This window comes from Mus musculus, chromosome 16, assembly GCF_000001635.26.
Source record: "Mus musculus strain C57BL/6J chromosome 16, GRCm38.p6 C57BL/6J".
NCBI lineage: Eukaryota > Metazoa > Chordata > Mammalia > Rodentia > Muridae > Mus > Mus musculus.
Window position 1 is genome coordinate 10,958,923 of NC_000082.6, and position 23,264 is coordinate 10,982,186.

General features: G+C 48.4%; 1 protein-coding gene across 2 annotated transcripts in view; it reads right to left on the reverse strand.

Moving 5' to 3' along the window:
• Positions 1-350: 350 nt before the first annotated feature.
• Positions 351-23,264, reverse strand: part of Litaf (LPS-induced TN factor) — a 33,849-nt gene continuing 10,935 nt past the window's right edge. The window contains exons 2-5 of one of the 2 annotated variants that reach the window (XM_030249222.1): positions 16,505-16,688; positions 7,503-7,727; positions 4,335-4,491; positions 569-2,129 (exon numbers count right to left, since the gene is read on the reverse strand). In XM_030249222.1, the coding sequence (XP_030105082.1) occupies positions 2,021-2,129; positions 4,335-4,491; positions 7,503-7,722 (486 nt within the window). In that variant the 5' untranslated portion in view covers positions 7,723-7,727; positions 16,505-16,688 and the 3' untranslated portion in view covers positions 569-2,020. Of the gene's footprint in view, positions 2,130-4,334; positions 4,492-7,502; positions 7,728-16,504; positions 16,689-23,264 lie in introns of both variants that reach the window. The other variant, NM_019980.2, reaches the window with a different exon arrangement.

A 23,264-nucleotide genomic window follows, 5' to 3' on the forward strand; every position in this document is an offset into this window, starting at 1 on the left:
GTTTAGAAGACTCTGCAGGGGTAATGAATACCAGCTTGAGATCAGTTACACATCACAATGACAGCCAAACTTCTAATGCACAGCCTTGAACTTGACCAAATAAAAGAGAAACCACATAGTTGAGACCCCATGAGCAGCAATTTCACAACACAAATAAGGGTTTCAGTGCAATACAAACCACAACTAAATGACTCAATTCCCCCATACCTTTCAACTTGAAGCTGTCACCACAGGTAGGAGAATGGGGTGGCAGCCATGCTCTGGGCTTGGCACCCCCTCTCCTAGTATCTCATAGCCACCCTGGGCCAATGAACAAGGAGGGTTTTGTTCAGAGAATGAATGGGGACAGCTTCCTTCTTGGCATTTTATTAAAACTTGAAAGCCGTGGCTTGCTGCCATTGATGACGACTAAGGGCTCCCGACAGCCAAACCTTCGAACGCAACTCGTTAGCAACAGTCATCTTGCTGCAGCTGAAGCCTGAGGTGTGGGTCAGGAAGGATTTTCTAGTGTAACAGAGCAACTTAAGATTCTTCGGGCAATGCCTGGAAACACAACACAAGGCCTTTCTTCATAAAAGGTGAACTGGATTGTTCACTGAGTGATCAAAGATTTTATTTGTTTAAAAGCAGATATCAAAGTCATGTATGGTATCCATAATTCACTGCAAAAATAATGGCTAGCACTTCCGGATCATTGTATGAACAGCTCAGGCAATGGCTAGGCTGCATCTTAACCAGCATGCAGACTTCTGTTCCGGGTCAGGTTGACTCCGTACACTGTTATTTGCAGCAGATCCTGTGTAGACTTAGGATGGAGCCAGGGCCTCCTAGAAAGCTGGCCAGACTGGGACAATATTATACACGGCAGAGTGGTCACCCTAGAAAGAGCCCTGAATTTGTCTTTGACATCCTTCTACTTGGTCTGGTGATGTTGGAGACCATGATGACCGTACCACAGAAGGTCATCTCTAAAAACTGAAATCATGTTTCAGGGAGTTCCACTCCCAATCTCTCGGCACTGAAGCAGGGCTCAAATAGAGGTCCCCCAACTCCCTCAAAGAGACCCCACAGAGACAAGGCTTTCAAAACTACACCAAACCTACATAGGCAGGCAATGAAATTACCTGTTTGTTTCTCTGTCAAAGAAAAACAGAACAAAAGGCCCAGTGGGTGTAGAGGCACACAGCTAGGGCCCTGCATGTCTGAGAGCCGAAGACTGAGGATCCCCTAGGAGTTCGAGGCTGGCCTGGCCAACAAGCTGGACTGAATGTGAAAAACTAAAACAGAACCAACTAAAAACACACCAGCAAATGGAGAAATGGTGTATCGTGATTACAAAAGTTATTCTAGAAATGTCTCCCTGCCAAGTAACTTTCATCTGTGTTTATGAACAAAGGGAGTTCCCAGAAACTGTATGAGAAAGGAGACCCTTCACAGGCCAGGAGCTGAGACAGGAAGGAATGTGAGCCTTTTATTTAGTACTTGTGACCTTATCTGTATGTGTCTGGTGGGTGTGAGCAGCCCTTCTGTGCACTTGGGAAAAAAAAAAACAAAAATAAAAAACCCAACTCTATGAAATTAAAGTGATTCTGAGTGCCAGAGACGTCTGTCATTACAAAACCAGTCTTTAAGGCAGGCTCTGTCTCAGGGATGGGAATAGATCAAGCCAAACAGTGAAAAATAAGGCAAATCGTGGCTTCGGGGTTTGAGACTGGCACCAATGGCAAATCAGCAGAGGAGATGCAAATGGGGTAACAATCACAGTTAGTGGGGTAACATGAGCAGGCAGGAAACCCTTGAGACAACACCCAAGGTCCACGTCTTCGCATGTGCAGGGCACAACTCCAGCAGCAGTTTCTGGGCTTGGAGGCTTGTTACTCTTCCTACCTTTCCCACCCCCTAAAAGACACGAAGATGGAGCCCACGAAGAGATGACATCAAGCTCTTCTGGCTGGGCAAGGGTCAGGTGACTTCTGGTAGCAATTGTCTACTACCTCTGCAGTGGCGGGCTGGCCAAGTCCTACAAGCGCTTGTAGGTGCCCAGGAGCGCTTTGCAGTTGGGGCAGTAGTGGTCCACATCCTGTAGGGCGTCTACGCAGAACGGGATGAAGCAGCAGCCAGCAACGCATCTGGGAGGAGAGACAAGGAACACGTCACCAGCTGCGGAAGGAGGCTGGGTGCACTTGCGCTGGAATCCCAGAAGGGCCTTTGATGGGCTGGGGTGGAGCTGAAGACAGTCTGGAAGAATATGCCCCATGCATGCTTAAAGCCTAGAGTTCAACCCTTTGTATCAGATGTGCAAGCCTGTAATTCCAGCAGGAATACAGGCAGGAGAATCAGGAGTTCAAGGTCATTTCTGACTACCTGGGGCAGTTGGAGGCCAGCCTTAGATACATGAGACCCTGACTAAAAAAGGAAGGGGGAAGGTCTTTGCAAAAAAATAATTCTCTTGATACAGGACCACCCTGGAAACTCTAGATGGGTCCCCAAACCCAAAACCAGTATCCTAAGTATGCTACTGAGTAAAAAAGGACATGGAAAGGAGACATAGCCAGCCGTGGTGGTGCACACCTGCAATCCTGTCACTAGAAAGACTTTGATTCAAAGTCAGCCTGGGCTACACAGTTAAGACTTGAAAAGCAATAGAACACCAGCACTCAGGATGTAGCTCAGTGGGAGAGCACTTGCACAGCATGTGGGAGAGCTGAACTGGATCCTGGGCATAAAATAGGCAAAACCAAACCCAAAAGGTAGGCAGAGCATTCTGGGACTGTGATACAAAGCCCTGGGTCCACCCAGCACCACATAAATGAGACAGAGTGGTACAGGGCTGTAATCCAACCACTAGAAAGGTAGAGGCAGGGGGATCGGGGATCGGTACAAGGACACCCTTGGGTACACTGTGACTTCAAGGCGAGCCTCTCTAAGAGGAGAAGGCTGAAGAGGAAGAGGAGGAAGAGGAGGAGAGGAAGAGAGGAAGAGGAAGTAGAGGCCATCACCATCTTAGATAAGGACTGGCAAACTGGTTTGCAAAGAAGTCACACAGGCCTCCCTGGGCAGCAGTGTGTCCCAGGTCAGCCAGGGCTACACAAAAGAAACCTTGTCTTGAGTGGGGTGGGGAGGGGGGGGGGAGGGACACAGAGTTCACATGTTCGATGGCCCCATGGCCTGTGTTTTGCCTGTTCAGCCAACCTAGCTGCATAAACGTGAAAAATTCCAACAAATGAGCCGGCAGCATCCAGTCAAACTTCAACAGGAGTGGGCTGGGGTTAACTTGAGGACAAAGCTGTCTTCAGAGTTCTAGTGATGAGGAAATCAACTTCCCCAGATGACTCCTCTTACAGTCAGTCTAGTCAACTTCTGCACACAGGTAGGGCTTCCTACAAATATCATAAAACCCAAACTATGCGTCATGGCACACGTGTGGAGGTCTGAGGACAATTTTTGGGAGTCTGGTCTTTCCTTCCACCGTGTGGGTTCTGGGGATTGTGAGGCTTGGCGGCAAGCACACTTAGCTGCTGAGCTATCTGCTGGCCCTGCTTTGTGTTTTACTGAGACAGGGTCTCACTCTGTAACCCAGGCAGCCCTTAAGTTTCATTCTCCTGCCTTCACCTCCTCCTGTTGGTGCTTGGATTATAGGACACACCACTGTGCTCAGCCTTCAACATCCTCAACCAGGCTGAGGTACACAGACAGGAGCAAGCCTAGCACGTTGAGATCCTGAGTTCTGACCTCAGCAGCATAAAAACAGAAGGAAAAAAAGAAAAATCCTCCAGGTATCTGGGAATAGCTCAGCCAGACAAGACTCTGCCTTGCAAGCACGAGGCCCTGAGTTCAATTCCTTGAACTACATGGCAGAAAGAACTGTCCACTGAAAGTTGTCCTTGAACCTTGATTTGTGTGCCATGGCATATGTCCATGTACACACACACACACACACACACACACACACACACACACAAGAAAATGAAAGAAAGAGAGGGAGGGAGGAAGGAGAAAAGGGAAGTAATTTCTTAAATTATCTTGAGGGTATCGGGGAAGCAGGCATGCTGGCATCAGCTTCTAATCCTGAGGTGGGGAGCTGGTCAGGGTCTATGGGACTTACTATTCAGCCACCCTAACCTCTTTGCATGTCTAAGAGCAGTAAGAGACCTTGTCTTAATACACAAGACAAACAGGAGGCTAACCTTCTACAGTCATGCATACACATTCCCACACTCATACACACATTCCTACAATGCACAGGATAGCCCCTACCATAGCTAAGTTCCCACTCTGAATACCAATCACCCCAGAGTGGGCATCCTCCAGAGGCTAAGGAGCAGTTCACTCACCCCAGCAGACACAGACTGCCACAGGAGAGCCAGGTGAGGGCTCCCGCATTGTAGGACAGCTGGGTCACGATCATCTTGCTGCAGGAAGGACAGCACATCTGGACGGGGCGGTCATAGAAGGAGACAGGCTGCTGCACATAAACGGTCTGCACGGCAACTAAGGGCAGAAGACAGCACAGGTGACTCAGTGAGCAAGGAGTGGCTGGTGTTCACACATGAGAGCTGGGGCCACAGTGGTTACCCCAGAGCCCAAGCTCATAGTGGTATCACTCTTGTTAGCCCCAAAGCATAAATAGCCCAGTGGCTTCCAAGGATGAAAGGATAAGAGGTACTTGTCCAGACAATTCTATCTCAGCCTTAAAGGGATGGAGATTCTGGCACAGCAGAGCCACGCTGAGTGACATCAGCCAGTCACAGAAGGACAAGCACTGGGAAACTCCACAGATGCCTACAGGATCGCACGTCAGTCAGTGCCTGTGGGCAGATGCTGTTGCACTCTGGAAAGACAGAGAGTTCAGAAACTAGACAGTGGGGGTGGACAGTGTGTCTACCTAACACCACTGAGCTGTACTTCAAGGTGATTAAAGGGGTAATAGGAAGGACATGGAGGTGGGAAGGAGACAGATAGGGGGAGAGAGAGAGGCAGAGGGGAATAATGATCAAGAATATATGAATAGACAGACAGACAGATACACACACACATGAAATGTGCAAAGAATAAATTCAAGTATTATTTTTAAGTGAAATAGTAAACTTTCTTGTCCTTCATATTTTTGTGATTATGAGAATCTTACCATATAGCCCATGCTGCTTTCAAACCTGTGGTCCTCCTGCCTCAGAAGCTGACAATAGTTGATTTTATGTCGACTGTATCTGTGTATACGTAAAGTTTAGAAAGGGATGGGATAGAACAGGGCCTCACTATGTATGTAGCCCTGGCTAGCCTGGAACTTACCACATAGATAATGCAGACCTTGGATTTGTGGCAATCCTCCTCCTGTGCCCCAAGTATCATGTATGTTTTTAAACAGAAAAGAAAGAAAAATGACAAACAGAGAGAGCAAACAGTGACAGATTTTTCATAATTTTCTGAGGGATTTTTTTTTAAAGTTCATAGAGAAGAGAGAAAGACTTTCCTGTCCTCCTAGCAGGACCTGGTTCTCCTAGACCACCTGTCCTGGGAAAGCTGTTTTAGCTATGTCTCTGTCAAAGTGACTCTCCTACACTGCTGGGTCCTTTGAATGCACTTATATGGCCTGGGTTCAGAGGACTGGGGCCACCCAGCATTAACTCCTAACACTGAGACTCTGCTTGTAAAAGGCAGGAAGACGCACACTTCGGCTATGCATAAATTTGCAGTAAGGCCGGGCGTGGTGGTGCACGCCTTTAACCCCAGCACTTGGGAGGCAGAGGCAGGTGGATTTCTGAGTTCGAGACCAGCCTGGTCTACAAAGTGAGTTCCAGGACAGCCAGGGCTATACAGAGAAACCCTGTCTCGAAAAACAAAAACAAAAATTGCAGTAAATAATTTTTGTTTTGTTTTGGTTCAAGATCAAGTTATTTCTTGATCACAGGATGGTCTAATAGACTAGAGGGCTGGTGCCAAGGTTCAGTTGGCTGAGTGGTTGCCTAGTATGTGGCAACCCTCAGGACTTCATAAATTGGGCATGGTGTGGCACGGCTATAATCCAAGCACTAGGGAATTAGAGGTAAGAAAATCAGGAGTCCAAAACGAGCCTGGTCTATATACCAACTACAGCTACACAGCAATACCCTGTATCAAAAAAGTTGCTAGCTCACTCTCTACCCCAAGAAGTCAAAACTGAACACAACAACCACACTGGCTTCTTCTTAGCAGATGATGGCTCTGTGCTTCACACAAGGAAGTTAATTTTAACAGAATGACCACTGACTCAGAGAGCTGCTACCAGACATCACAGATACAGGAACTGAGACATAAGAAAGGTGAGAGGGGGCTGGAGAGATGACTCAGCAATTAAAAGCACTGGCTGCTCTTCCCAGCACCCACATGGTGGCTCACAACCCCTGTAAATCCAAGGTAAATTCTGTATCAGGTATGCAACGTGGTACACATACATACATACACCATACACACATACATACATACATACATACACACATACATACACTCTAGCACCTACACACATACACACGTGCTAATGCATTTTATAAAAATATATATTTATATAAATATAGAGCTAAAACTAAACAGAACACTGTGGTTGACCTCTGACCTCCATAGGTACACACACAAACACAAAGACGGAAGGACAGTGTAGACAAACCCTGCTGGCCCCTCAGACAGTTCTCATCAGCTTACAGTGCCAAATAGTGTACCCACACACTTGGCCACAGAGGACTCAAGGAAAAGGACTATGGAGAGGGCCCCCAAGGGTCCAGAAGCATTGTCTTTTTTTTTTTTTCCCTTTTTTTTTTTCTGAGACAGGGTTTCTCTGTGTAGCCCTGGCTGTCCTGGAACTCACTCTGTAGACCAGGCTGGCCTTGAACTCAGAAATCCACCTGCCTCTGCCTCCCAAGTGCTGGGATTAAAGGCATGCGCCACCACTGCCCGGCTGCATCATCTTCTTACTCAACACTGTTTCTGTTTCTTACTCCTGTTCTCATGGCAGTTGGCCACACGACTCTGTCTCTGACCTCCCAACCTCCCACTCTAAGTACTCAGGGGCAGGGGTGGTGGCGAGGGCGGAGGACCCAGCAGGCACGAGAGGATCCTAAACATACTTTTCTTGGGGTTTTTGTTGTTCATTTATTTTGATTACATTTTTATTAACATCTGTGCATGTGTGTGTGCACGCACATGTACATGCATGTGGAGGTCAGAGGTCAACTTTGAGGAGCCAATTCTTTCCACCATTTGAGTCCTGGGAAGCAAGCTCAGGTAGTCAGGCTTAGCAGCAAGCACTTTTACCCACTGAGCCATCTTGCTGGCTTCCATAAATGTGTCTTATAATAGGGAAATTGCAGTCCTCAACAATGAGATGTCTGAAACATCCTATGAGAAACTAGGGTGGGGTGGACATCACAGTGTCTGTCATTTGGCTCTGACACCTCACTGCCACCCTCTCCCTCCTGGAGTCCACACGCTCGGTGACTAAGGAGCTGCAAGAACCTGGATAACAGACATACTTGCGTTGGCGTTGGGGACAGGCACAGGCTGGGTGTAGTACGAAGGTGGATTCATTCCCTTCCCATCTGGGCCTGTAATGAGCCCTGTGGCTGGTCCCGGCATAGGTGCTGGGGGCGTTGGGTAGTAACTGTTGACACCCACTGTTTCTTCATAGGTTGGGGGTGCGGTGGGCACTACTGAAGGGCCTGCAGCTGCTTGGTAAGGTCCTGGAGCCGACATTTTACCTAAAACAAAAATAGAAGACACCCATAAGAAATTCTCTTGACCCAGAAAGTGGGGGAATGGCCCATGCTGGATGGAGTACTGGGGAGGTGGAGGCAGACCAAGATCATCCTCAGCTATGGAACAAGTGTTAGAGACCATCCCAGACTTCCTAAGACTGTCATAAACACCACCAAAGCGGGAGGGGAGAAAGAAGGCAGCCATATTCCCTGCACCCTTCCCCTATGGCCCAAGTTTTCAACCTCCAATCTGCCAAACAGAACAGTCAAGGAAATTATCACCTTCAAAAGGGACTTTCAAGTACAGGTAAAAAGTAAGCTATTGCCGGGTGTGGTGGCGCACGCCTTTAATCCCAGCCCTTGGGAGGCAGAGGCAAACAGATTTCTGAGTTCGAGGCCAGCCTGGTGTACAGAGTGAGTTCCAGGACAACCAGGGCTACACAGAGAAACCCTGTCTCGAAAAACCAAAAAAAAAAAAAAAAAAAGGAAGCTATTGTGCCCCAAATAACCGGAACCTAGAGACCCAGGGGGAGGTACGAGCTGCATCTGAGGAGACTATCCCTTTAGCCCACACACTCAGAACCCAGCAGAACCCAACATTTCTTGTTCAATCAATGTGGTTTTCACTAACCTGCAGAAAGGACAGCAGTATTTACATGTCAAATATGGGCAAGGTGTGAGCAAGACCCGGCCTTAGATACCAGGAGAGAGAGCTCTAGAAGGAGTAGGAGAGGGTATTTTAAGATTGGCCATTTTCTTTCGTCACATAGGGCTGGCTGGTTACATGGGGGGTTTTTTCAATTTGCATTTACAAATTGAATATAAAAATCGAATACTAAAAATACAAAATTTCAATTTGTACAACTGATACATGACCATTTATGTTTTTGTTTTGTTTTTACAAAGTAACTATGTTCAGGGCACAGTGCCCCACACTGTAATCTCAGCCCTGGAGTGGAAGAGACAAGTTCAAGGACAGCCTGACCTACATAACAAGATGCTCAATAAATCTACCTCTTTTAAAATCTTTACTTTTAAGTAAGTGTGTGTGTAAGTGAAAGGGAGAGAGAGAAAAAGCAGAGAGAGAGAGAGAGAACATGAAGTGCCAGAGAAAGAGAGAGAGAGAGAGAGAGAGAACATGAAGTGCCAGAAGAGGTCATAGATGCCCTGGAGCTATAGTGACAGTTTTGAGCCACTTGCCATGGATGATGGGACCCAATCTCATGTTGTCCCTGGAGGAGAAATGTGTATTTTTGTAACCGCAGAACCACCGGCCCAGCCCTAAGCCGCCCTCCCTGTAAAGCAGATGGCCCACGCCACATGGGGCTCAGAATTACGTTGTAACTACAGGTTTCTTTTGGCATCTGCAGGTAGAGCACACGTGTGATGCACACATCTATGAAGGCAAAACTCACATAGACATGTTTTTAATCTTAACAAGAAGTATATCAGCTGGAGATGTGGCTCAGCTGGGAGCACTTGCCAGTGTGCGTGAGGCCCTGGATTGATCCCAGCATTTCAAAAACTGGATATGGTGGCAAATATTTGTAATGTCAACACTCACAAGGTTGAGAGGCAGGCAGGAGGATCCGAAGTTTAGGGTCGTTGTTGGCCAGTTTGAGATACACAGCAAGAGCCTGTCTCTTAAAGGTCCCAAAGTAAACCCCAATCACAAAATTTCTCATTTGCAAGGTGGAGTCCCAGGGCAGCTAGGGACACAGTGGCTTCCATGAAGGCATAGAGTTTTTCTGCCCTTGGCAGAGCTGCTGCCTGCCTGGAACTTATATTCCGGGATCCAGGCTGTGCCCTGAATGGCTGATGCTCAGCAGTCATGCGGCACAGGGCTGGCTTTCGTGTGGCTATTTCCCAAGCAGGCACAACAGGCTCTGTGGCTTTAGAAGAGAGCTATATAAGCCTGTCTCAGGACACAGGCAGCCAGGACTGAGGGCAGTGGGCCATGGTACCAGGCCCGGGCAGTCCTAGTACCTCCACCCAGAGATCAGTCCTGTTCTGGAATGTGTGGGAAGCAAAGAGTGGGCCTCTACAGAGAGAAGGCCAGAGTCCTTCAAGGAAACTCCACTGGACCCCAAGGAGAGGAGTCCCTGGGGATTTAGACTAGCATTTCAAAGTGAGTAAGGACACGGGTTGGGGGGCTTGGTAAATCAACATCAAGAAATGCCAAGACAGCCAGCCAGTAAGGTGGCTCAGTGGGTAAAGGTGCTCCTGTCAGAACTAACCGCCTGAACTCAGTCCTCAAGACCCACTTGGTAAAAACACCTGACTTCCACAAAGCTGCTCTCCAGCTCCCCTCCCCCCATACGCACACTACGGCGTGCGACTCCCAGTGCATAAATAAATCCTTTAAAGTTAACATACCACATCAGATAGGTCGTTACATAAAATAAAGCCTAGATTTTAAAAGCTTACTACACAACTGATGCAAGACAGTCCCCATCACTTACTTAAACACTGGCTCTATGTTCAAAGGTACTAGTTACATATAGAATTAACTCCGGCTCCACCAGTGTCTTCTTCAAATCGTAGCTATGGAAGAGCTTAAAGTGAGCTACCCACATGGCTCCCTTCCCAGCAGAAAAAATGAAGTCCCGACCACATGCAGAGGTGTCTGGAGAAGGCGCACCAAGATCTCCAGAATTAAAAACGGGGGTGGGGTGAGGTAGGGGGGTGGGTTCAGAAGATGACAGGAACATGCTGTAAAACCCACTTCAGAGCTAGAAACATACACACACACACCAACAAAAGAAATTATACAGGACCCAAAAACAGTTTGAGGTGCACTGTGGGTTTCCTGACAGGAAAGGAAATGCAGAGAGACATTTGCCGCAGGCAGGCAAAGCTCACCCCCAAAACCAGCTGATGTCTCCGGGAGATAGCCTACCCCATCCCCTCTGCTTCTAGCACTGACCCAGCTTGCAGAAACTCCTGACAAGAGGAAGAAGGCCGCTACTGCTCAGCAGGAACTGAAATCATCCTCCGCCATGAGAGAGGCAGATGTGAAGGACAAACCGTCCTTTCCTGTTCCATGAACAGCCAGCCACACTTCCTAGATTTACTATGAAAACTGAGGGCCCATGTGAAAATTACAAGATCAGAAAACTGGTGTGTTCAGGAATCCTGAAATTGCACCTGGCAGGGGAGGGACAAGAAAAGGTGTTGTGAAATGGCCTAGAGGCACCAGCTAAGATGGCTTCATACAGTAGTCACCCTAGCACCTGCATTTGGGGGTTTGATTATCTTTTTTTTTCTGGGGGGGGGGTGGAGACAGGGTTTCTTTCTCTGTGTAGCCCTGGCTGTCCTGGAATTCACTCGGTAGACCAGGCTGGCCTTGAACTCAGAAATCCACCTGCCTCTGCCTCCCAAGTGCTGGGATTAAAGGCATGCACCAGCACTGCCTGGCATCTTCTTTTTTTTAAATTGTATTTATTTAATGCATAAGTGCTCTGCTGCACATATAGCTGACTGCCTGAAGAGGGCATCACATCCCTCCTGTGAGCCACCATGTGGTTGCTGGGAATTGAACTCATGACCTCTGGAAGAGCAGTCAGTGCTCTTGGCCACTGAGCCATCTCACCAGCCCCAAGGTTTTGCTTATCTTAAGAGAAGACTTCAGTATAGACCAGGCTGACCTAGAACACCTGACCTGCCACCTCCTCAGCTCCCCAGTGCTGGAATTACAGCTTTGTGCCACCAGGCCTGGCTTTAATACCAGTTTCAAAAGAACTGACTGACTGGTTTGATCCTGCACTGTCCTGGCCCTGAGAGTAAGGCCCTACCTCCCACCCCAACACACAGCTCGCTAACTGAGCCATCTTCACGAGCTCTGACCGAATCTTCTGGAGCAGATGAACAGTCTCTCAGGCTGTGGGCTCCAACAGACACAAACAAACATTTATAATTCCTAAGAGAGAGACAGAGACAGAGACAGAGACACGGAGATAGAGAAAGCAAGGGCCAGCAAAATGGCTCAGACAGCTTCCACCCACATGGTAGGGAAAGAGAACTGATTCCTGCAAGCTGTCCTTTGACCTCTATACCAAAGCAAGCCATGAGGTGAGTGTGCCTTATCCCTCACAAAATTAATTAGCTTTTTGTTTGTTTGTTTGTTTGAAGAAAGTCCGGCCTTGTAACATCTATTTGGTGGTCTTGGGCAGCTGAGTGGTCATACAAGTCAAGTCAGGTGATCCTGACAAAATCCAGTTGCCATAGTTACTGGGAGCTTTGTGGAGGAAATAAAGGAGTATCCAGCTGTCCCTCTCCTTCCTCCCCACTGTTTAACTTTGCCACTAAGATCTTTCAATTGTTCATCCAGACTCATCTTACCCCAGCATTCACCAAGGGAACACAAGGAGCTAGAGGTGGTTGTCCTCGCCATCTCAGAAAGACTTCTCTAGCCTTAGCTAGTTCCAAACCTAGACCTCAGAATCCTTGCAAAAACTGACCAGGACCTGGCAGTCTCAAATCTTTTGTTTGTTTGTTTGTTTGTTTGTTGGTTGGTTTAAAGACAGGGCCTCACTATGTTGCACTGGCTGGCCTGAAACTCACATAGCCCCCTGTCAAATGATGAGCTTAAGGGGTGTCACCACCTAACTCCAAAGAGTGTGTCACCACCTAACTCCAAGCCTTAAAAAAAAAAAAAAAAAAAAAGATGTATTTATTTTAATGTATGTGAGTACATTATCGCTGTCTTCAGACACACCAGAAGAGGGCATCAGATCCCATTACAGATGGTTGTGAGCCACCATGTGGTTGCTGGGAATTGAATTCAGGACCTCTGGAAGAGCAGATGGTGCTCTTAATCACTGAGCCATCTCTCCAGCCCCCCAAGCCTATTTTTTAAAGGTGGGAAATGGAGCCCAGAGGCTTGGGGGGATTGCAAGACCAGCTGCCGAAACACTCCAAGTCCTGCTGTTTTCAGGAGAGCCAGAGCAGTGGTTCTCAGCCTGTAGGAGTCGTGACTTTGGAGAGCAGAGTGACCTTTTCACAGGGGTCACCGAAGACCATCAGAAAACACAGATTTACAGTATGATCCAAAACAACAGTAAAATTGTAATTATGACATAGCAACAAAAATAATTTCCTGATTGAGGTGTCACCATGACATGAGGCTGTAACATTAGGAAGTTTGGTACAGTGTCCCTGCTGTGGCTGCCTTGAATAAGTTTTGCATGTTTGAACCCAGGATCTGTGTTAGCTTGCTGTGGAAGGTTCTGTGGGTTAGGCAACCAACTGCAGACAAGCAAGAACAGAACTAGAGTGTGGACCAGCTGTGAGAATAACCCTGGCCTATATCAATCTAGCACTCAGAATCCCAGACCCCCTGCAGCAGGGCCTCGATGATCTGCTTTGGGGAAGATGGCAACTTCAGTGATACACAGGACAGGATGGGACAAATTGATAGCCATTTGTGGCCTGCAGGACCATGTCTGGGAGACACAGGCTCCACCCGAGCCTGCTACAGAGAAAGGTCTCTCGGGCTTGTTTTCATTAGCACAGCTCCATCTATCCCAGGCAGAATAATTAAATTATGTTTAACTCAATTCATTAATTTAAATTTAACTTAATTTCTGCCTAACAAGAGAAACTACAATCAAGAACTGAGATTTTGCTGGGCAGAGGTGAGTTTGAGGGCCACACACTATAGCAATAGTTAAGACTTTGTTTTCACAGGGTCACCCTTTGTCACTCCCCTAGCGCGCTCAAGGCCAGCATGTCCCTTAGCCAGAGAGGGTTCTTGTCACAGATGGAACCCTCCCAACACAAAGTTAACCATTCACTGATGGAATCTGGCCCAGTCCCTCCCTGCCAAGGCCAGGCCCTCCCAGGACAGTTTACAGCCCACCTGTGGTAACAGATACTGCAGAGCATTCCCGTCCACTGCTCTGGGGACAAGCACAACTGAGCTGGCTGGCGTCTGCTTCCACCCTGTCACTCGGTCAATCTATCACAGCCAGGTCCTCCAGACCTACGTTTTGGGTGTCTACCACTAAAAATACTGTGTGCTCAGCCCAAGAAGCAAGAAGGGGTGCCAGGTGGCACTGGACAGTGCTGTTTATTTTGTGTGTGTGCACATCTGTTCATACCTGCAGGTGCCTGTGCCCATGTACAGACTCTGGGGATCCAAACTTAAGCCCTCATTTTCATGCAGCAAGCACTTTGCTAACTGATCCTTGCTAGGCATTTACTTTGAGCATTAATATTCTGCCTTCACCAAATCTATTACAGTACTCATCTCTCACGGACCCACCACACGCCTGGATTCACAAATACACTAAGATGGGGTTTTGGTTTGGGCAGTGGTGGCGCATGCCTTTAATCCTAGCACTAGGGAGGAAGAGGCAGATGGATCTCTGAGTTCAAAGCCATCCTGGTCTACAGAGTGCATTCCAGGATACCATGTCTCAACAACAAGAAGAAACCTAAAAAATAAATTGAGGTGGAGGTCGGGGGACAGCACTTGGGCTGTGACTGCTAAGGCCCTGGTTTCCACCTCTAGCCTCTTACGTTACTTAGTAGACTAATTCGCTCTATATGTGACTCACCGAGACAAGAACATTATGATCACGGTCATTCCAATTCACACCTGAACAAATGGGCTCAGAGAGGCTGAGCTGCTCATCACAAGTCAGAGGTGAGAGGCTGAGGCTAGAACCACATCCATGGACTCCAGAGCTCTTCACACCTTACCAAAGCTCCTCCAGCCTGGAGAGGCAGCAGCAGCAGCAGCAGCAGCAGCAGCAGCCTGATTTGCACAGGTTGCTCCCAAACCAAACTCACAAGAAAATAAGTGTAGGCAATAACCCCAAGTTTGACTGGCAAGAGACCACTGCTTTCTCTGACACTCTAACACACAACACTTATTCTTAGTAAAGAAAGGGTTTTGTATGGTAAATTAAGACTTCCACACACTCATACATGATATAAAAATTCCTTGACAAGTATAGATTTCAACTATTTTATTACCAAGCACTTTTAATCAAAAATTATCTGCCCCTTCCAAAACAGGGTTCCATATTGGCTGGCGGTGGGGAGATGCAAACTTCATAGGGCTGTCACCTCTCCACCTGCTTCAGAGATGAAAAGATAAAGGATCTGGGGCCCCTCATCTCCTAAGGAGAAAACATAGGTAGGTAATGCTGCTAAGGAGGAAAACACCCCCAAAATCCTGGGAAGAAGCCGCACTATCGGGCCCAGTGATCTTTAGATCTTTAAGATCAGCGAATGTCAGGTTATAGACACCCCGTGTTCAGTCAGAGTTATTTCTAAGGAATTGTTCCAACAACTCAAGAATTCCCTGAGAGTCCAGGAGAGTCAGTTATTCCCACAAACGCTAAGTCTTCTTCTGGGCCTGGGCCCACAGCCGGCCCATGTGGATTGAGGCAGCCTGGCTGTCCTCATAGAGTTCAGCCTGAGCCCCAGTTTATAGCTAAAGAGAAGGCTGCCAAAGGCCAAGAGGCCACCAGGTCACCGGGCTCCCAGCCACAGCTTGTAATGATCCTAAAAATTATTCTGCTCTAGAGAGTCCAGGCACAAAAGGCTTCCCTCCAGTCCTATTGATGCCAAATGCCCAGACAGGAAAGTCGGCAGACATGGAAAGCACAGTCCCTGACTGTGACCAGGGACTGGATGATGGCACAGGAGGGAGGTGGGGGCTCTGAGACAGAGGTGACAGTTACACAACACTGTGAAGCTATGAAGAGCTGCCTGCTGTTGGCTTTAAATAGTTAACTCTTCGAGGCATGCTAGCACATGCCTGTAACCTCTCACTCAGACAGTAGAGACAAGAGGATCAACAATTCAAAGCTAGGTCGGACTACACAGTGAGTCTCTGTTGCAAAAACACTAAGGAGCTGCTATACAGATGGCTCTGCTGGTCTGTAAGTTCCTTTCCACGTAAGCATGAGGCCCTGAGTTCTGATCCCCAGCACCCACATAAAAATGCAGGTGTGGGGCCAGGCACCTGGAAACCCAGCACTGAGCAGCTGGAGAAAGGGGCAAGCCCAGAGGGCCACGGCCGGCCATTCTAGTCAGCTGGCAGCTCTGAATTCTATGAAAGCCCCTGCCTCACCAGATAGAGTGGAGATAAACGATACCCAGCATCTGCACAATGAGGTCTCATCTTAGAAACTTATTTCTATATGGCACCGATGAGCCAGAGAAGCACAAGGCGACCCCCCTTGAGGAGCAGCACTCAGTGTCTTCCTTGCTGACTGTCTTGGAGAGGCCCCACACCCAAACTCTTAGGGGTGTTTTACTTTCTTCTGAGCACCACTCTTCTAGCCCTTGTGCTTAAGCATACATCAAAGTATCTTTACTAAAATCTCCAACCCTGCGGGGAGGGGCACAGAGACATTGTCAGAACTTTCTACATACAATTTCATATTCAAGCTTGCAAAATGGCCCTTTTCACATTTTTCAGTGTTTCTCGCCATATTCCAGGTCCTACAGTGTGCATTTCTCATTTTTCACGTTTTTCAGTGTTTCTTGCCATATTCCAGGTCCTACAGTGTGTCTGTCTCATTTTCCATGTTTTTCAGTTTTTTTCGTATTACTCCAGGTCCTACAGTGTGCATTTCTCATTTTCTACTTTTTTGAGTGTTTCTCGCCATATTCTCAGTCCTTCCAAGGACCTTAGACCTGAAACCAGCCAGTTAACACCCACACCACACCCTAACTAGAATGACCAATGTCCCTCCCTGGCCCCATGCTCCTGTCTCATCTCTGTCACCACTGCAAAGATCTGCACTGGCAGTCTTGCTTACATGTCCCCAAGCAGGCTTTGTCTCCGTAGGCCTCCCTCTGACGGCTGCCAGCGTCCACCTGAGACAAGTGCACAGAGCACACAGGACAGGTAGGAGCCCTGCCTCAGCTGCCAGCATCCTAGCTCTTTGCTGTAGCTGTCCAGGGCACCTTCCCATTGCCTGTCTTCCTGACTCCCTGTGGGTTCTGTAAAGAGCAAGAATGGAAATGTGTTAATAGCACCTTAGCAGCTATAAGCACGGCCAAAACGTCACGGTGACTCACAGGTGAGCCACTACTCCACCCTACCTAAGACAGAAAAGGCTTCCCTGAATAAGTAACACTTTGGGTACAAAATCCAGGAAAGTCCCAAGCAATGTAGAACAAGATAGTCCCAGTGGTACCGAGAAAACACTTGCAGAGAACAGTACCGACGTTTAAATGCCACACAAGACCCATCTCGAGATCTGGAAGGATAGAGTTAGGTAGGTGTAGTTGATGTAGGCCTGTAATTCCCAAGGAGGCTGGGCTGGAGGGTCAAGGCCAGGCTGGGCTATATAGACCCTCTCAAAAAGGGGGTGCATTAGGGAGATAGGTCAGTTGGTGATATGTTTGTCTTGAAAACACAAAGACCTGAGTCTGACCCCCCAAAACCCATGTTTTAAAAATAGCTAGGCATAATACTTCATGGCTATGAGGTAGAGACAGGCAACTCTCTGGGGCTCACTTGGCAGTAATCTTCGCCTACTGGGTGACCTCTAGGTCAGTAAGGTGGAACTCCCAAGAAACTACAATCAAGGCTGACGTCTGTCCTCCTCACACAGACGCAATGGGTCATCTGGAAACAAAAGCTCTGACTTAGAATCTAAGGAGAGGAAGTGGTCAGTCTGTCAGTCAGGGGAAGTCGCTGACGTCATGACAAGTGTTCATGCGGCACTTCACACTTCCATTCAGATGTGAGGCTCTAGTGAGAGCTGGGCAGAGTGGCTGGCCACTTTCCGGACGGAGACTGCAGCCAGCCCTTTGCTACCTCCAGATTCCTACTGGTGAAATATGGCTCAGCAGGGTGCCCTGGAATGTCCAGGCAGGAGGTCAAGCAAGCCACGATGTGGGTGGATAGACACTGACAGGGAAGTGTGGAGGCGGTAGCAGAGCATGTTGAAACCAGAGAGAGGAAAACAAAGCGCCAGTTTAGCAGGCTCACAGCTTGCTCATTTTGTAATCGCTGGTGAATGCTCATGTGGCACAAGTCCCCAGGCTGGTGGAAGGGGCTTCTTTCGAGGTCCACCCATCCCTGGGTCTAGGGAAGGATAAGGACAAGATTAAGGGGGTGCATTAGGGAGATAGGGTTGAAGACAAGGGTGTAGGCGAGGAGGGGAAAGACCCCATCCTTCCTCTCTGTCATGAGGGACAAAGGGACAAAGACAAGTTGAAAGGATCTGGAGGGCAGACGGTGACTCCTGGACCTCCAGATGTCCTGTAGGCTAAAGGCTGTCAACACGCCCCAGTAGCACCAAACAACCAGCTCTGAGTCCCACGGGGAGATCCACTCAACAGTGACTCCTGCGTGGGCCCCTCCTGACACCTCCCTACGTGGCTTCCTGACATTCTGAACGGATTCTGCCTCTTCCTGGGGCATGAGTAAATTCTGCAACCTTAACTCGGTTTACCCCAAGACAAGTCAGCGACTCCTGCATGCAGAGTTCGGAGCTGCGTGTCATCATAAGAGCCTTTCTAAAAGGAAGACAAAATCAGAGGCTACACTAACCCTGGAAAATGTAGAGGAAGAAGCCACAGGCCAAGGTAGAGCCCCTCTCCCATGTCCAAATGACCCCTACCAGAACAAAGCCAAGATGGCACCTTAACATTGGCCCAAGGACCCACCTGAGGATGTGTCTCATTCTCTGCCATCCCGTATTGTATGTTCTTTTATTGTTGTTTTTAGGCAGGGCTGAGGCTAGCCATAGACTTCTGACCCTCCTGGCTTTTCACCTCCCTAGTACTAGAATTCTAGGCCTGTGGCACCATTGCTGGATTATGTTGTGCTGGGGACTGAACAGGTCTTTGTGCCTGCTAGGCAAGCACTCCTCCAACTGAGCTATACTCTCAGCCCCTCTGACTCCATTTTAAGCTGTGAGTTGGCTCTCCTCTGTGTAATTGAGGCCTGTAAGCTCCCAGAGGGCTTCTGGTACGACAGACCCTGTCTTCTAGGCAGCTTTCTGCCCAGGCCTCACAGGGGCCTCACCTTTTCTCTATCACAGTGAAGTCTACTCCTTGGCCCTACCACCTCTCTCTCTCACACACACAGGTGCACCCTCTCTCACTGGTACACCTTCTGTACAAGGCCTCTTCCTTCCCTGGCCACAGCCCCTTCCTAATTTCTGCTTTCCTCAGGTTCTGAGCTCAGGCTTGGGGACCACATCTTCCTGGCAAGATAATGCTACCCTGACTTGTGGTTTCTTTCCACAGTGGGTCACCAACAACTCAGGGTTCCCTCACTCAACTCAAACCCTACAAACAGAGCACAGGCCTTCCCCCGGCCATGCCCTGTACGTCTTCCCATTCTAGGCAGGCCTCACCCTCTCAAAACAGGGACGCTCCACCACCACGAAGGGAAAGAACGCCATAGCTCTCCACACTCCCAGCAGATGAAAACCTGCCATGTGGAACACAGCACATCTCAGAGTGGTAGAGTCCAAATTCCGGCAAATGATCCAGAGAAAAAAAATCTGCAACAAACCGCAAGTGAGACAGCACAACTAACCATAACGTGGGACCCTAGATAGGACAGAAGAACTGGTGGCATCCAAACGAGATGTGCAGTTTGGCTGAGGGGTGGCATGCCCATGCCTAGCCCTCAGTAGTGTGATGTCCCTCATGAGGAGTCACAGCAGGCTGCACTGAGTGCCGTCAGTCCGACTTGTCCTCAAGCAGAGCATGTTGAAAACCTGACCCCCAACAGTGTGGTTCTGGGAAGTGGGGACTAAAGAACAGATTGAAAAACCAAAACAAACAAACAAACAAACAAACAAACAAAAAACCCAAAAAAACAGATCATCAATGTATCTAGTGACAAGTGTTGATATAAAAGGCAGGTTTAGTGGCCTTCCTCCTCCGCCTCAGTCCTCTGCCACGTGACTTGGTTCTCCCTCATACCGTTTGCTAATGGACTTCCAGCTTTTATAACTGAAAACTAATTAGTTTCTGTTGATTATCATAAGTTTACCCAGTTCTAGGAGGAAGATGGGGGTCAACGGGTGGAGTCCTTGCTTAACACACATGAAGCCATAGGTCTGACTGTCAGCACCTAAGTAAGGAGGGAGGGAGGTAGGGGGATGGCATGTTCAAGGTCATTGTTCTTAGCTATATAGGGAGGTCAAGGTCAGCCAGAGATTCACAATGAGATTGTTTTTATGAATTTATGTATGTATGTATGTATGTATGTATGTATGTATTTATTTATTTTGAGACAGGGTTTCTTCTGTGATGCCCTGGCTGTCCTAGAACTTGCTCTGTAGACCAAGTTGGCCTCAAACTCAGAGTTCTGCCTGCCTCTGCCTCGAGTGCTGGGATTAAAGGTGTGCCACCACTGCCCACTTCTATAAGTCAAGCATGGTGGTACATCTTTAACACCAGTACTCAGAGACAGAGGCTGGTGGATCTCTACATTTGAGGCCAGCCCAGTCTACATAGTGTGTTCCAGGACAGCCATAGCTGCATAACAGAGAGACCCTGTCTCGATAACAATAAACAAAGAAGGCGAGAGCTGGACTCAGCTGGCGGAATGCTTGGCCGGCAATGCACAGCCCCGAGCTGGACTGTTTCAATTACAGAAACGTCATGTATCCTCTTACTGTAGTAAACACAGGATGGGACCCGGGAGGCAGGTGCTGCCCTGATGGACAGCTGGAATGTACACGTCTTTGGAACTGAGTAACAGCTGGAGGGGGAGAGGCCAGCAGCAGCCAAGACAGGAGAGGAAAAGGACTTTAGGGGCACCTCCAAAAGTGAGAAGGGACCCTGAGCTCACCATAGTCGCACCAGAGTGTCAGGCTAGGGCCTTCTTTCTGGCTGAGAGCTCAGGAAAAAACTGAAGTAGTAAAAGCACAGGCATGCCCCAAGGCTCTGTGCGGGAGGCCAGTGTAAGATCCACAGTTGGCAGAAGAAATTCTTAAAGATGGTAAAGTCCTATGTGGTTGCTTCTAACCACAGCTAGCAAAACAAAGAGAGAAATGACTTAATGGAATTCATAAGTAAAACGGAAGCAGAAAGACAGCTGGCAACCACTCAGCCTGGCCACATAAGGAAATGTAGGGCATCCCTAGAGGAAAGCATGGGTGTGGCCAGGTGACTGCCTGCTGGACACACTGGCTTGGAAGGGGTCTGTGGACAATGGCAAGCGTGTTGGAGATCTCCCGGGAAAGCTGAGACCTCAAAGCCTGGCTTACAGAGGAGCCTAAAAGCCTCAAGACTACCCCCAGCCTCTAATGAGGAACCTCTCCAATGTAGCAGGTGCTGGAGCAGATACAGGGAGGGGTAGGATAGCACACAGCCTTTCCACCTGTGCCTCAGAGGGACCTGTATCTAGGGAACCATGGTACTACCCAGCAGAGACATGGCAGAGGGGACACTGCTTAAGTCCCCACCAGGGTGATAGCTGGTGAAGGAACCATAGGGTGAAGTCACCAAACAGTGACCCTGAGATATATATATAAGAGAACTCGGCTGGGGGAGTGGAGGCATGGCTGCCCAGACCTCAGGCGGTGGTACATGGAAGGAGAGAATAGTGCTTGCCTGTAATCTTAGCATTTAAGAAGCAGGCAGGAGGGCCAGGAGTTCAAGGCCTTTCTGGACTTCACAAGACCCTGTCTAAAAAAAGAGAAAGGGCTGGGCAGTGGTGGCACACGCCTTTAATCCCAGCACTTGGGAGGCAGAGGCAGGCGGATTTCTGAGTTCGAGGCCAGCCTGGTCTACAGAGTGAGTTCCAGGACAGCCAGGGCTACAGAGAAACCCTGTCTCAAAGAAAAGAAGAAGGGATTCTATTACCATAGTGAGGTGCACTAAGGGTACAGAGGAACTTTCTAGGCTAATTTTGCATCTTTTCTGTGAATCTGAAGCTATGGTGAATGCTTACTTAGGGTTGGAGAGAGAGATCCATAGGTAAAGTGGTCACCTTATAACTACGAGAACTTAAGTTTTAATCTTGGGGTGGGGGGAGCAAGCATAGTGTGGCATTATTCATTTGTAATTACAGAGCTAGAGGTGGGGGTGGGGTGGGATGGGGGACAGAGATAGGCGGATTCCTGGAGTTCACTGGACAGTTTAGTTAACCAGCTTCAATGAGAAAATCCAGCCCTGAGCTCACTGGCAAGGCAGCCTTACTAAGATGTGTACAGCACCTGAAGAATAACACTCTGACCTCTGCATGGACACTTAAAAACACACAACATGAATACACACAGAAAATAAAATCAAAAGTCTATGTGAAAGAGAAAACCCCACACCTAATGTCCTAGTACTGCTTCTTACCCACCCACTGTTAAATCACAGGGGAACTGGCTGGAGTATAGACCTCCCTGGAGGGTAAACTGAGGCTCGTGTCATGGAGGAACCAGCTGAAAGTCAGTGTGCAACTCCACCCACCAGAATACTGGGCTCTCTCTGCAAAGCTGCTGGGGAGGGCAGTGGACTGCCCACCCAGCCATCCTGCCACACAGGATACAGTATGCAGCCATCAGCAGCACCAGAACTCTGCGTGTGCAAAGGACACGTCGTCTCTGAGGAAGGCCATGGTGTGACCAAGCCAGGACAGCAAGAAGATGATACCACCAGCATTAGTCACAGTCCCTCCATCACACACACCTTGGGAGGACACATAAGGGATGCTCTGCAGGGATGCTCTGCAGGAAGCAGATGAGGTCAGAGGAGAGAGGGGAGTGACCTTTGCCACTTTCATGTTCTCCTTGGCCACAGCTATAATCACACCCAACAAATAAACCCTCTTTTAGGTTAAAAAAAAAAATGTCCTTAGTCAACCCGCCTGCTGGTCCCAGCCAGGCCCAGGGCAGCTCTCCCATCATATGTTAAAGTAACATGACCACAGCCCTTTGTCCTGTGAACTATGTGCTAGGTCCCTCCTGTTTGCACAGGGATCAAGGCCTCTAATTACAGACTAAAGGAAGAATCTATCTGGGGTGTCCATATCCGCACAGTCAACCAACCATGGACTAAAATCGTTTGGAAAAAACCCAAGCCAGCTGCACTGCGCATGCACACCACTTTTTATTATTCCCAAGACAATAAGTAGAATAATTATTTACCCAGTATTACACTGTCTTCACTTGTTTTTTCTTTTGGATTTAAAAAAAATTGTTTTTCTTTCTCTTTCTCTGTCTCTCTGTCTCTGTCTCTTTTCACATGAGCATAGTTGTCTCCAGAGGCCGGAAAAAGGCCACTGGCTCCTGAAAGCTGGCGTTCCAGACAAGTGTGACTCATCTAACGTGGTTTCTGGGAACTGAACCTTGATCCTCTGCAAACTGGTAAGCTCTTACCCACTGAGCCACCTCTCCAAACTTCTTTTGGATTTTTTTTTTTTTCCTTTTCGAGACAGGGTTTCTCTGTATAGCCCTGGCTGTCCTGGAACTCACTCTGTAGATCAGGCTGGCCTCGAACTCAAAAATCCACCTGCCTCTGCCTCCCAAGTGCTGGGATTAAAGGCGTGCGCCACCACTGCCCGACTTCTTTTGGATTTTTCAAACAGTCCTGAACCAGGTCTTTTGCCTC